Below are 15,024 nucleotides of genomic sequence, written 5' to 3' on the forward strand. Positions count from 1 at the left end.
CTACAGGGGAAACTGCCGACTAATAGCCAACCATGAACAACGCCAAATCAATCATATGAATAAAAAGACAATTTAAAGGCTTATTAAAGTGCTGTGTTTGGGGTTATAAGCAACCACTCCTTTTAATAAAACAAAAAAAGTCATTAAATCCAAAACATCAGCGAAGATCTTCAGGTATGCTATTACTATTCATTTCCTCTCCTTTTAGGCAGGCCAAAAACCTCATGCCAATTACCCCAGGCTGGCAGGTGGGGAGGCAGGAGGGAGCATCCAAGAGAACAGCTCTTCTGACAGCATCAGTGTTGGGTGCCGGTACCCCTTGTCATTTCAAATTTCCTGCCTAGCTCTGGTTACTAACATAAAGAGGCTAAGAGACGGAGCCCTAACAACAGACATTCTTTGTTGCTTCTGGCCAGGCCACTTCCGCTACCTTCTCTGCTCACTGGTAGAACACAGGGACTGTGGTGAGAATCCTTGTGAAGACGGAATTTTTAAAAGCAAGACGAACAAGGTCAAGTACATACAAAGTGAGTCTTTTCCTACATGTCCTCTGTCTAGTATTTCCTCAAGACATAAGCTGTCTCTCAAATAAGCTCTCAGAAAACTTCTTTTTTAAGGCAACTTTTTAAAGCTAGAAACGGTCATTTCTGATAAGGTATGGACAGTGAGGCTGTTAAACAAAGGAGAATAAATAAAGACCCCAAATTAAAGGCACACAAAAAAACCCCATCCAAACAGACGGGATGGGAATGAGTTTTATACACAAACTGCATATTTCAATTACCTTTATTCCTCCGAAAGAGACAAGTTCCCTAAAGCACAAATGTCCTCCAGCCAAAGACATCTTGTGGATCATTTGAGCCTCAAACGCGGTGTCTCAAATCTGCACTGCTATCTTCTGCACGCTTACAGGAAGGAAAAGGCTGAGCCCATATGCACTGTGCATCTACTCTGTATCTCACAGGGCACAGAAGGGAAAAAGAGAATCTCAAAATTACCCTTCTTTGATCCAACCCTGGAAGAAGCGCTGAAGAATTTCTTCACTGTGGTAACTTTGCGGGTCTTCTCATTGGTCTTCTTTTCCTCAAACTTGGAAAATGTGAGGGATTGGGCTCCTTGGCTGCTCTGACTGCTGGCAAAGGCCTCTTCCTCCTCCCGCTGTAGTCTGTAATTCAAGAGAGGATTAAGAATAAGCCTGATAGTCTCCAAGTATTCCTTGTTATCTAAAGGTGGTAACTGAACGAACTGAGGACCTGGAAAATTTAAAACTAGAGGCTAAATACACCAAATAGGTCTGAGGTCTCTGATAGGAAACTATTCTACAGGCTACTACCAACTTCAAAAGGGCCTTCTCCATGGACCATGTTCATTAAGCCACTGTATTCAGGTTACATAGAAGAAATAAAGTCTAGGAGTTCCCGTCGTGGCGCAGCGGTTAATGAATCTGACTAGGAACCATGGGGTTGCGGGTTTGATCCCTGGCCCTGCTCAGTGGGTTAAGGATCCGGCATTGCCATGAGCTGTGGTGTAGGTTGCAGACGTGGCTCGGATCCCGCGTTGCTGTGGCTCTGGCGTAGGCCTGCGGCTACAGCTCCGATTATTCGACCCCTAGCCTGGGAACCTCCACGTGCCGCAGGAGTGGCCCAAGAAATGGCAAAAAGACAAAAAAAAGAAATAGTCTAGTCCTTTTTTTTCCTGACAACCTCAAGCATGGGAGAGAGAGATAAGTAAACAAAACCCAAGTGCTATGAGAACACAAGAAAGAGAAACTAAATGCTGGAGGAGTCCAAGAAGGTTTTATAGTAACATTTAGGCCATCCTTAAAAGGATGAAGAGGATTCCGCCAAGGGAAACAGGCATTCCAGGAAGAAGGTACTACACACGCAAAGGATGCGGTTTCTGTTGTGGACCAAGTTCGTGAGGTCAGACCACTGACGGTGCGACGGACTGCGCTGCTGGATGTACGGGGAGGCACCAGGTGGTAAGAAACCTTGACAACCAAGCCTGCTCTAATCCTGCATTTCATCATGTGCTGGGGAACCAAGAAAGACTATAACCCAGTAAGTTATCCTTATCTGATCTGGGCTTTAGAAAGACAATGCAGGCAGCTGTGTGACAACTTAAGGGGCAGAGAGGTTAGGGGTAGAAACAACAATTAAGATTATATGGGAGTTCCCTGGTGGCCTAGCAGTTAAGGATTTGGCCACTGCAGGGCTCAGGTTCAATTCCTGGCCCAGAAACTTCTGCATGCCCTGGGCATGGCCAAAAAAGGAAAAAAAAAAAGAAAATTAAAAGATTTAAGTGAGAGAAATAAGAAACTAGGCAATAGGAGACGATGAAATTCAAAAGACTTCTCTGAGCACAACTTGCTTAATTAGTGATAAAGAGTTTGGGAGGTGAAGGAGAAATAAAGAATGACTCTAATGTTTAATGGTTTTTAGCCAACTGAATAAACAGTGAGGTCATTAACGGATATGCGAGGAGGATGAGGAGGACATAATGGGAGTAAGAATTAAAAGAAATACAAAGCAATAAATCTGGCCTTGGACCAGCTGAACGTGAAGTGGTTATAACCAATCTCAAAGGCTATCTATAGAACAATGGCTCTCAAAGTGCGACTCCCCAGACAGCAGCATCAGCGTCATCTGGGAACGTGCTAAAAATGCAAATTCTCAGGCCTTGCTCCCATGTTGCAAAAGTGGGGAGACGCCTGAGGGTGAGGATCAGCGACCATCATTTCACAGGCTTCCAGGAGATTCTCAGGCCCGTTCAAATTTGAAAAGCAGTGCTATAGGGAATCTCGAGCAGGGTCGCAACTGGAAGCAGTAAGAGACAGCAACAGAATACGGGTAGAGGTGTTCGAGAAGGAGAGAGGGACATATCTTTCTCTGAGACAAAACAGAAGGAAAAATAAAGATATTATTAGTACACGTTGATGTGAAGAGGGGAGAAAGCTAAGGGAATTCATGCCTAGTGGCCTCTGCTTTCTTTCTGAATAGGGTCAGCTACTGAGAACACCAGGAGTGCAATGGGAAACCTGAGGAAGCAGTTCCTGTTCTATGCCTGTATTTTCTCTCTTTGATCGATTATGGAGTCACTGACGGCAGTGAGCGGCCTTTCTAATACTGAGTTCATCACAGATGGTGGCAAAGTGATCACTCAACAAATACCTGATTAGATATAAAAAAACGAACCAGCCAACGCTGTCAGAGTTCAGTCTGACTTCCCTTTACAGTTCCTAGGATGCTCCAGCAAAAGATGAACATTACTCGTGGTCTCTTATTAGTTCCCATGCTCACCAGACAGTCTATGCTTTAATTTTTATCATAGCCACACTTCTGGATAATACAAACTACTTTTGAATAACGAACCCCATTTTTAAAGGAAAAGTTAAATTTCCATAATGTGACAGTGTGTATTCGGGCCATAAATATTTTCATTTACTACCATGCTCCTCATTGTCTAAATTTTTAGGTATAGAAGACATTATTTATGGATTTACGAAAAAAAGATCTTATTAAATGTTTAAAAAAAAATTTCCATAATGTGACAACTATGTATACACATCAACAGGTCGCTATGACCATGTGTTCACCACTGTGTCGGCTGCCCTGCTGGACAGATTAAAAGAAGGAGGAAAACACTGCGTAACAGGAGTCACATGCCAAGCCCTGCGCTCTGTACATTATATCTGATCACCTCATTTAATCTGTACCATGAAGTACGTTTATTTCCATTCTATTCCAAGGAGCTTACTGTCTCCATTAGAGTGTTGACACGAATGCATCCCAAACACAAAATAAGCAAAAGTTAAGACAAACTGAAGCAATCACTGAAAACCTTCATTAAATGCAGACTGAGGGGGAAAAAACTTCATTTATCCTGGCATTAGACTGACTTGCGGAGACTCAAACAGAGGAGAAAAACGTATTCTGACCATGACAGAGCTACGCATCCACTCACATCACTGTCAAACCACCCCTAGTTAAATCCTTTTACCGCTCTGCCAGTTCCCAATCCTCCTGAATCTGCTTCTGCCTGGCTTTGTGGTACTCCTCCCTCCAGCACTTGGAGCAGAAACCCTGCCAAGCAGGGTTGCCGTAGTAACCACATCCTTTCTTGCATAGGAGCTCTGACTGATCCACATGAATTCCTCGGCGTTCAGACTTAAGGCTCATCTTCTCCCTGCTAATCAAAAAAGAAACAAGAAAGTGTTGTTGAAAATGAATTCACTAAAACAGAAGAAAAGAAAAGGAGTTCTTATTGTGGCCTGGCAGGTTAAGAACCCAGTGTAGTTCCATGAGGATGCAGGTTTGATCCCTGGCCTTGATCAGTAGGTTAAAGAGCCGGGTGCCACCACCACTGGCGCTGTGGGTCGCAGATTCGACGTTGCTTCAGCTGTGGTGCTGCAGCTCCAATTCAACCCCTAGCCTAAGAACTTCCATACGCCATAGGTGCGACCGTAAATAAGAAAAAAAAAAGAAAATGAATTCACTATCATTCTACTTACAGTGAAGGAATTAAAAACAAACAAAAAAGGAGTTCCCGTCGTGGCGCAGTGGTTAACGAATCCGACTAGGAACCATGAGGTTTCAGGTTTGATCCCTGGCCTCGCTCAGTGGGTTAAGGATCCAGCGTTGCTGTGAGCTGTGGTGTGGGTTGCAGACGCGCATGGGATCCCACATTGCTATGGCTCTGGCATAGGCTGGTGGCTACAGCTCCAATTCGAACCCTAGCCTGGGAAACTCCATATGCCATGGGATGGCCCAAGAAAAGACAAAAAAAAAAAAAGAATGAGTCTATCATCTTCTAGCTATAAGCAAAGGAAGAGAAGGAGGAAGGGAGGAGGAAAGGAAAAACAAAGTTTAAATATGGCAAAATTCCTGTCATACTAAAGAACAAACTTTTTATTCCTGTCCCAAAATATAAAGAACACTTTAGGGAGTTCCCATTGTGGCTCATCGGTAACAAAGCCAACTAGTATCCATGAGGACGTGGGTTTGAAATCCCTGGCCTCCTTACTCAGTGGGTTAAAGGATCTGGTGTTGCTGTGGCTGTGGTGTAGGCCCGCAGCTGCAGCTCTGACTGGACCCCTAGCCTGGGAACCTCCATATGCTGTGGGTGCGGCCCTTAAAAAAAAAAAAAAAAACACTTTATATTTTTAAAGGAAGTATCAACTGTGGATTGTTTTTTTTCCTTTTCTTTTAGGGCCACACCCATGGCACAAGGAAGTTCCTAGGCTACGGTCAAATTGGAGCTACAGCTGCCGGCCAACACCACAGCCACAGCAACGCCAGATCCGAGCTGCATCTACAACCTACACCAATGCTCATGGCAACACTGGATCCTTAACCCACTGAGTGGGGCCAGGGTTCGAACCCTCAACTCCATGGATACTCCGCTGCATCACAACAGAAACTCCTCAACTGTGGGTTAAAGACCTAAACATAAGATATAAACCTATAAAACTCCTAAAAGTAGACAGAGGTAAAACTTCATGAGATTGGATTTGGTGATAACTTCTTGGACATGACACCAAAAGCATGAGCAACAAGAGGAACAAAAAACAAACGAGACTGTCAAACTTAAAAACTTCTGCATAGAAAAGGAATCAAGAGAGTGAGAAGGCAACCTATTGAATGGAAGAAAATATATGCAAACCATATTATCTGATAAAAGGTTAATATCCAGAACATGTAAAGAACTCCTACAACTCAACAACAAAAACAAATAATCTAATTAATAGACAATGCTCCAAAGAGGTTGTACAAATGCCAACTAATGTGTGAAAAATGCTCAATGTCACTAATCATCAAGGAAATGCAAATCAAAACCACAATGAGATAGCACCGCATAACTGTCAGGATGGTTATCATCGAAAAGACAAGAAATAACAAGTGTTGGTGAAGATGCGAAGAAATTGGAACCCTTGTGCATAGTTTGTGGGAATGTAAAATGGCACAGCCACTCTAGAAAACAGAATGGCAGTTCCTCGAAAAATTAAAAACAGAATCATCATATGATCCGGCAATCCCACTTCAGAGTATATACTCAAAAGAATTGAAAACAGGATCTTGAATAAAAATTTGCACACTCATGTTCATTGAGCATTAATCACAGTAACCAAGAGTTGGAAGCAACCTAAGTACCTAACAAAGGATGAATGGATAAATACAGGATGCATGGATAAAGAAAATGTGGTACATACAACGGAATATTTTTCAGTCTTTTAGACAAGAAGGAAATCCTATTACATGCTACCATATGGATGAACTTCGAGGACATGACATCAAGAAGAATAAGCCAGTCACAAAAAGACAAATAACTATATGATTCCACCTGCATGAGGTACCTGAAGTAGTCAAACTCTCAGAACCAGAAAGTACAATGACAGTTGCCAGGGGCTGGGAGGAGAGAGGCAAAGACCAGTTGCTATTCAATGGGTCTAGAATTTCAGTTTTGCCAGACAAAAAAGTTCTAGAGATCTACTGTACAAGTTGCCTACAGTTAGCACTACTGTACTATAATGTACACTCTAAAAATGGTTAAGATGGTGAAGTCTCTTAAGTTCTACATTTTAAACTTTAGGGACAAATACAATCCTCTTGAAATACTCTGTGTTCTTAGTACATTATGTTATGGCTCAAAAAGACAATTTCATTTCGATGATATAAAAAATAATGGAGGGAGTTCCCACTGTGGTTCAGTGGAAATGAATGTGACTAGCATCCATGAGGATGAGGGTTCAAGCCCTGGTCTTGCTCAGTGGGTTAAGGATCTGAAGTTGCCTCGAGCTGTGGTGTAGGTCACAGACTCAGCTCGGATCCTGCATTGCTGTGGTGTAGGCTAGCAGATGCAGCTCCAATTCAACTTCCATATACCACAGGTACGGCCCTAAAAAGCAAAAAACAAAACAAACAAACCAAAAATCAAGTTCCCATTGCGGCTCATTGGGTTAAGAATCAACACAGTATCTGTAAAGATGCAGGTTTGATCCCTGGCCTTACTCAGTGGGTTAATGATCTGCCATTGCAGCAAGTTGTGGTGTTAAGTCACAGACATGGCTTGGACCTGGTGGTGCTGTGGTGCAGGCCAGCAGCTGCACCTCCAATTCAATCCCTAGCCTGGGACTTCCATGTGCCACAGCCATACAAAGAAAAAAACAAAAAAGAATTCTTTGTCTCAAATGAAATAATTTAAACATTCACCAAGAAAATGAATGTAATTAAGGCATCAGAACAGAACCTAAACTCCATGAGACAGCATTCAAGGCCCTCAGCAAAACTGGACAAATTTACATGAGTCTACTATTTGCTGCCACTCCCTATATGCCTAACATATTGACAATTACTTAACATAATTATTTCTCACAAAAACCAAGGCAGATATTATCTCCATTTTATTAGATAGGAAAACTCATCACCAAGATCACAGGCTGACTGAACAATGCAGAGAGAGAGAAAGGTGCTATGAAATAGTGGGGGAGGAGAAGGAGGCAGTTCTGACTTAGAGAGTGTGGGGAGACCGCTAAGGCCAGGGGGTGGGGGTGAGGCTGCAGACCTTCAGGAGCCTTGAGCTGAAGCTTAGAGGGTCTTGGAGAGACAACACAAAAGAGGGAAGACATTCCAGACAGAAGAACACCTTCCACAAAAAGCTCAGAGACAGGACAGCAGGTGTAGAACATGAAGGATGCAGTAAACAGAGGCGGTGAAAGGAAGAAGGTAGGTATGAAGTTCAATTTTGAGGGCTTTTGGGGGGTGGGGCTCTTTTAGGGCCACATCCTAGGCATATGGAAGCTTCCGGGCTAGGGATCAAATCAGAGCTACAGCTGCCGGCCTACGCCAGGGCCACAGCAACACGGGATCCAAGCCACATCTTCAGCCTACACCACAGCTCACGGCTACGCCGGATCCTTAACCCACTGATCCAGGCCAGGGGTCAAACCCGCGTCCTCATGGATACTAGTTGGGTTCTTAACCTGCTGAGCCACAGTGGGAACTCCCTATGAGGGCTTTTTTAAACTCCAGGCTACAAAGTCTAAATAAGAGTATTCCCTTTCAATGAAAAGGGGAAACAGTGACATCTATTTCGAGCTGTAAAACTTGAGAGGTGGAGTTCTGTCTTCTAGTAAGATGAAGTGAGGAAAACAATAAATCCTCTGCCCTAAAATCTACAAAAATGAACAGGTAGACACAACTTCCTCTCTGCTCCTGGGTCAGAGAGGGAGCCCAGGAATGCGAATGAATGTCCAGCTCCCCCGGCTGGGCTCTCTCACGTCTCCTGTGCGTGTGCACAGGCTCCGGGGGCCAGACACTGGCTGGAGACAGCTGTGCACAAATCCCCTCTGTGTCTGAACATTGAAGTATGCAGGCACACAGGCGACCCCTAGAAGGAAGTTCAGGGTAAAAATTAAAACAAGAAAAGAAATGAGGACAGACATGAGCGGCCCACCCAGTGTGGGAGAGACTTCACAGGGGCAGCCCAGCTATAAAACCTAGATGGCACGTGCTAAGCACCACTTTAGAGGAGGAGAATAGGGGAAGGAGACCAGAATTCCATACATCACCGAACTCTCAGGGAGTTTACCATTTCCCCCCTCCAGTGTCACAAAGCCAACCTAGAAATGGACACCAGGGCACAGAGAGAGCTCCTCTAGTTCTGGCTCAAAGAATGAAAACGGGCACTCTTAACACTAAGAAATATGAAAATCCCGCCATTTTCTTATCTTTTCCTCCTCCTCCTCCTAAGTCAAAAGCAATCACACAGTGTCCACAGAAACAGCTAGAATGATAGACCGCAGGAGCTCAACTCTGAGCAGGGGGTAAATATCCATCTTTCTCACTTTCTAGGTGCCTATTTCTTGGCCTCAAGTGGGCAGATATTGATGGAAGTACAGCACAGAACGGGGTAACTAACTCCACAGTTTTCCACCCAGAGTAGAGAAGAGGAGCCCCTGGGGAGGTTAAAAAGTACAGGAGACATCACTGAGAACTCAAGAAAGCAAGCTGAAAATGCTGTCTGTGAACCTGCGGACTCACCCCTAGGCTGTGCATGCGTGAATTTGATGCTATTCAGGACCAAAGACTAAAATGCATACTAACAGAGACCACTGCACAGGTGTCAGACTGGAACCAGCAGGAAACAGATCAAAATAGCACTGCAAAGGCTCTGAAAGATTAACTGGCATCAACGAACTGAAGAATAAAAACCATATGATCCTCTCAATAGATGCGGAAAAAGCCTTTGACAAAATCCAACACCCATTTCTGATAAAAACCCTTCAGAAAGTGGGCATAGCGGGAACCTACCTCAACATAATAAAGCCCATATATGACAAACCCACAGTGAACATTATTCTCAATGGTGAAAAGCTGAAAGAATTCCCGCTGAGATCAGGAACAAGAGAAGGATGTCCGCTCTTGCCACTACTCTTCAACATAGGTTTGGAAGTCCTAGCCACTGCAATCAGAGAAGTAAAAGAAATAAAAGGAATCCAAATTGGAAAGGAAGAAGTAAAACTATCACTGTTTGCAGATGACATGATGCTATACCTAGACAATCCTAAAGACTCTACCAGAAAACTGTTAGAGCTCATCCATGAATTTGGCAAAGCCGCAGGATACAAAATTAATACACAGAAATCAACGGCATTTCTATACACTAACAATGAAAGAGCAGAAAGAGAAATTAGGGAAGCAATCCCGTTTACCATCACATCCAAAAGAATAAAATACCTAGGAGTAAACCTACCTAAAGAGACAAAAGACCTCTATTCTGAAAACTACAAGCCACTGATGAAAGAAATCAAAGATGACACAAATAGATGGAAAGATATACCATGCTCGTGGATTGGAAGAGTTAATATTATCAAAATGACTATACTACCTAAGGCAATCTACAGAGTCAATGCAATCCCTATCAAATTACCAAGGACATTTTTCACAGAACTCAAACAAAATATTTTAAAGTTTGTTTTGAAGTACAAAAGACCCAGAATAGCCAAAGACATCCTGAAAAAGAAAAATGGAGCTGGAGGAATCAGGCTCCCAGACTTCAGACTATACTACAAAGCAACAGTTGTCAAAACTGCATGGTACTGGCACAAAGACAGAAATATAGATCAGTGGAACAGGATAGAAAGCCCAGAATTAAACCCATGCACCTACAGCCAACTAATCTATGACCAAGGAGGCAAGAATATACAATGGAGAAAGGACAGCTTGTTCAATAAGTGGTGCTGGGAAAACTGGACAGTCACATGGAAAAGAATGAAATGAGAACACTCCCTAACACCATACACAAAAATAAACTCCAAATGGATTAAAGACCTAGATAGAAGACCAAGCACTATAAAACTCTTAGAGGAAAACATAGGCCAAACACTCTCTGACATAAACCACAGCAACATCTTCTCAGAGCCACCTCTTAAGAGTACTGACAATAAAAACAAAAATAAACAAATGGGACCTAATCAAACTTCAAAGTTTCTGCACAGCAAAGGAAATCCTAAACAAAATGAAAAGACAACCCACACAATGGGAGAAAATCTTTGCAAGTGAATCAATGGACAGGGATTCATCTCCAAAATTTATAAACACCTTCTGCAGCTCCATACCAAAAAAACAAACAACCCCATCCAAAAATGGGCAGAAGATCTAAACAGACAGTTCTCCAAAGAAGACATACAGATGGCCAAAAAACACATGAAAAGATGTTCAACATCACTCATTATTAGAGAAATGCTAATCAAAACCACCATGAGGTACCACCTTACACCAGCCAGAATGGCCATCATCCAAAAGTCTACAAACAATAAGTGCTGGAGAGGGTGTGGAGAAAAAGGAACCCTAGTGCACTGTCGGTGGGATTGTAAATGGGTGCAACCACTGTGGAAAGCAGTATGGAGATTCCTCAGAAAACTAAACATAGAACTACCATTTGATCCAGTAATCCCGCTCCTGGGCATCTATCCAGAGAAAACTACGACTCGCAAAGACACATGTACTCCGATGTTCACTGCAGCAATATTTACAATAGCCAAGACATGGAAACAACATAAATGCCCATCAACAGAGGAGTGGATCCAGAAGATGGGGTACATCTACACAATGGAATATGACTTAGCTATTAAAAGGAAGGAAATACCAGCATTTTTAGCAACATGGATGGACCTAGAAATTATCATGCTAAGTGAAGTCAGCCATATAGTGAGAGACACCAACATCAAATGCTTTCACTGACATGAGGAATCTGAAAAACGGACAGATTGAACTTCTTTGCAGAACAGCTACTGACGCACAGACACTGAAAAACTTATGGTCTCCGGAGGAGACAGTTCAGGGGGTGGGGGGATGTGCTTGGCCTGTGGGATGGAAATCCTGTGAAACTGGATTGTTATGATCATTATACAACTACAGATGTGATAAATTCATTGGAGTAATGAAAAAATAAATAAATAAAAATAAACTGGCATCAGAACTACGGCCCACAGAAGATGGGTTGAAACCTGCAACCTGAACTTGGCAGCAAAACTAAAAACTCTTGCTCTGCGAATGACATCGCCAGGAAAATGAAAAGACAAATTACGACTGGGAGAAAATACTTGCAAATCATTGATGTGACTTGCATCTAGAATACAGAAAGAATTCTCATAACTCAATAAAAGGAAAACCACTCAATACTAAAAATGAGCAAAAGACGTGAACGGACTTATCCAAAGAAGACATACACTCTGGGAGACAATTCTCCACAGGAGTCTCACATTTCTGTACACAAGGCCTTCACAAAAGACTATCTCTTCAAGGGTGTTTGCATATCTAACATTCTCAGAAGGAACACATCACTATCTCCCTCTAGGGCAGAAGGCAAGGTTATTTACTGTCAAGTAAAAGAGATGTAATATTTTCCTCTGGTTCAAAAGTCAGGTGGGTTTGTTTGCTGCTCCTTAAGCTTGGGCTCCTCATCTGCCATCAGCCCTAAGGGACCTGGGGGCAAGGGTAGCCCATGTGAGATGAAACTTGTTTTGTTGACTGATAAAGTCCTTTGTCTTTGACTCCAGAATCTCACAACTTCTGCCAACATTCATGAAACTGGCAGGCTAACTTGTCACTTGTAAGAGGGTAAAAACTCACATCAGTCACAGTTCTTGACTACATAGTGGTAATTAAATACATGGAAGGTTGTTCAGCAGCAGCATCCATCAGAGAAATACAATTAAAACCACCATGAGGTATCACTACACATCTACTAGAATAGCTAAAATTAAGAATATCAAGTGGTAGCAAGGATGCACAGCAACTGGAACCCTTCTAGTGGAACACAAGTAGTACAACCACCACGTAAAACAATTGAGTGGTTTCGTAAAAAGTTAAATACACTTACTATGCCACCCAGCAATCCTATTCCTGGTTATTTCCTCCAGAGAAATGAAACTGATGTTTACTCAAAAATCTACTTTAAAATGTTTCTAGTAACATTATTGATGATCAGTAAAAAACAGAAACAACCAAAATATCCTTCAATAGATGAATGAATAAACAAACTGTGGTACATCAGCGCAATGGAATGCTACTTAGCAAAAAGAAAAAAGGGCTGATATACCCAATAACTTGGATGAATTCTCACTTACACTGAGTGAATGAAGCCAGTTTTGAAAGTCTACATACTATAAAACCAGTATTTGTTAGGAATTAGGGTTGGAGGGAGGGTGTCTACAAAAGAACAGCACAAGAAAGTTTTCCAGAGGTGACAGAACTGTTCTGTATCCTGCTTATGGAGGTGTTTACATAAATCTTATACATGTTTTAAAATTCATAAACTGTACACTCCTCCAAATTCAACTTTACTGTATGATATATATATATATTTAAACTTGAGAGGCTAGAGTTCCTTGATGGCCTAGTGGTAAGGGATCCGGTGTTGTCACTGCTATGGTGTGGGTTTGATCCCTGGCCTGGGAACTTTTGCATGCAACAGGTACAGTAAAAAAAAAGCCCCGAAACTTTGAGAAGGCAATTTCCAGTGTGGACTGGGGGGAAGTGCAGAATAGGAGACAGGAATAATGATCAAGAGACAATTACAATAAGAGGTTAATAAAAACAGAGGTAATACAGTGGGAATAGAAAGAGGAGGGGTGGTAATACACCTTGGCAGCAGGATCTGTAAGAGTGAACTAATGAGACGGCAGGGAGACTTGCATGTTTACAAACACTCGTCTTCACCTCCTCTGTAATGGAAGATGAAAGCCCTCCAAGGACAGGACTTAGATCCATTACACGTGTTCTTTAGTAAAGGAGGCTGAAGTAGAAAGGAAGAGTAACGGAATCTAGCCAGAGTCTAGAATGCTAAATTGATAAATTGTAAAGACTATCTACTTTCTCCTATTACAATAAAGACGCTGAGACTGAGAAGTTATGATTTGTTTCATCAAAAATTTAGTAAGTGGCAGGGACAACACAAGAGCCGACACTTGTACTAGATCCTAAGATCTACCAAACTATTTTGAGAGTCTGAAATAATCTCACCATTATCACCCAGTGGTCCCTGTGTTCAATTCCAAGAGGAGTGGGCAAAAAGAAATACCCAATTTTTTTCCTTATATCAGTTTAGTAAGATAAAAAAATTTATACCACAAATACTATAGCACAGGTATGTTACTAAAAGAAACACATTTTGGGAGTTCCCGTTGTGGCTCAGCCATAATGAACCCAACTAACATCCATAAGGATTGGAGTTTGATCCTTGGTTTCACTCAGTGGGTTAAGGATCTGGTGTGGCTTCAAGCTGCGGCATAGTCGCAGATGTGGCTCAGATCCAGCACTGCTGTGGCTGTGGTGTAGGCCAGTAGCTGAAGCTCCGATTCGACCCCCTAGCCTGGGAACTTCCATATGCTGCAGGTTCAGCCCTAAAAAGCAAGAGATAAAGAAATAAAATAAATACATTTTAGGGAGCCTACCTAGCACATGTGCCAGCAACTTTCCCTTTCCCAGGGAACTATTCCCTAATCCATCTTCGTATAAAGTGCAATGCCCTCTCCCCCACCATTTCAGGGCCACAGGTAATTGAACCAGAGGTAGATACCTGACCCAAAATGAAGTTTTGAAAATGGGACTGGGCTGTTCTCTTTGAATGATGGAGAGGCTGTGGCATGACCATCTTCCAGCAAGTGGCCTGAAACAAGATAACCAATCCGCAGAGTGAAACAGACACGTACCAAGAAGCAGAGAAAAGCGGCGGAAGAAAAATACTCTCTAGGTCCTGCGGGGCTTCCATTTCTCAATTCCAATCCTTTGCTAAGGTGTAGCTGCCTGCCTACCCTCAGATTCTGAAACGCACCCCTTGATGCTTGACTAATTTTTTTTTTTTTATTTTAATGCCAGCTCCAGGAGAGCCTATTACCTGCACTCAAGGATTTTTCAGGTTCTATGCTAGAGCTAGAAAAACCTAACAGAATTGCTATGAGGACCACTAAGCATGTAGTAGGAGTTATACAGGTAAAGATGAGAGCAAAATAAGAGCTAGGAGTCCATGAAGACCAATTTGACGTAGACATGAAGATATGGAGGTCGGTCAAGTCTGTATTCAAATCTCAGCTCTGCAATGTGACTTTGGACAAATGAATACTTCCGAAGTTTCCATTCAATACCCCCTATCTATCTTCTGCTCTTATCATTCTCTACCTTTTCACAAATCTAAGCCTCACAGGCCTCCATGACCTTCACTCTGCTTTTACACCTGTAATTGCTTGTTACCTTACACAGCCAAAAAAGGACTTTCCAGATAATTAAGATTACTAATCAGCTGACCTTAAAATAGAGCGATTATCCTGATTTTCCAGGTGGAAGTAAAATACATAAGCCCTATGTGCAGAAGAGAACAGGAACCCAGAAGAGCCAAAACAATCTTGAAAAAGAATGTAGGAAGGCTTATGGTTCCCAATTTCAAAACTTACTACAAAACCACGATAATCAAAATAAATGTGAAACTGGCACAAGGACAGATGTGGATCAATGGGATAGAACTGTG

At 42.4% G+C, this 15,024-nt stretch overlaps 1 protein-coding gene across 6 annotated transcripts in view; it reads right to left on the reverse strand.

The window, feature by feature from the left end:
- The window catches only part of RABGEF1 (RAB guanine nucleotide exchange factor 1), a 66,236-nt gene that overhangs the window by 30,689 nt on the left and 20,523 nt on the right, over positions 1 to 15,024 (reverse strand). For 4 of the 6 annotated variants that reach the window (XM_047779935.1, XM_047779934.1, XM_047779933.1 and 1 more), the window contains exons 2-3: positions 4,000 to 4,188; positions 999 to 1,165 (exon numbers count right to left, since the gene is read on the reverse strand). In XM_047779935.1, the coding sequence (XP_047635891.1) occupies positions 999 to 1,165; positions 4,000 to 4,178 (346 nt within the window). In that variant the 5' untranslated portion in view covers positions 4,179 to 4,188. The other 2 variants (XM_047779932.1, XM_047779936.1) reach the window with 2 other exon arrangements.

This window comes from Phacochoerus africanus, chromosome 5, assembly GCF_016906955.1.
Source record: "Phacochoerus africanus isolate WHEZ1 chromosome 5, ROS_Pafr_v1, whole genome shotgun sequence".
Classification (NCBI taxonomy): domain Eukaryota; kingdom Metazoa; phylum Chordata; class Mammalia; order Artiodactyla; family Suidae; genus Phacochoerus; species Phacochoerus africanus.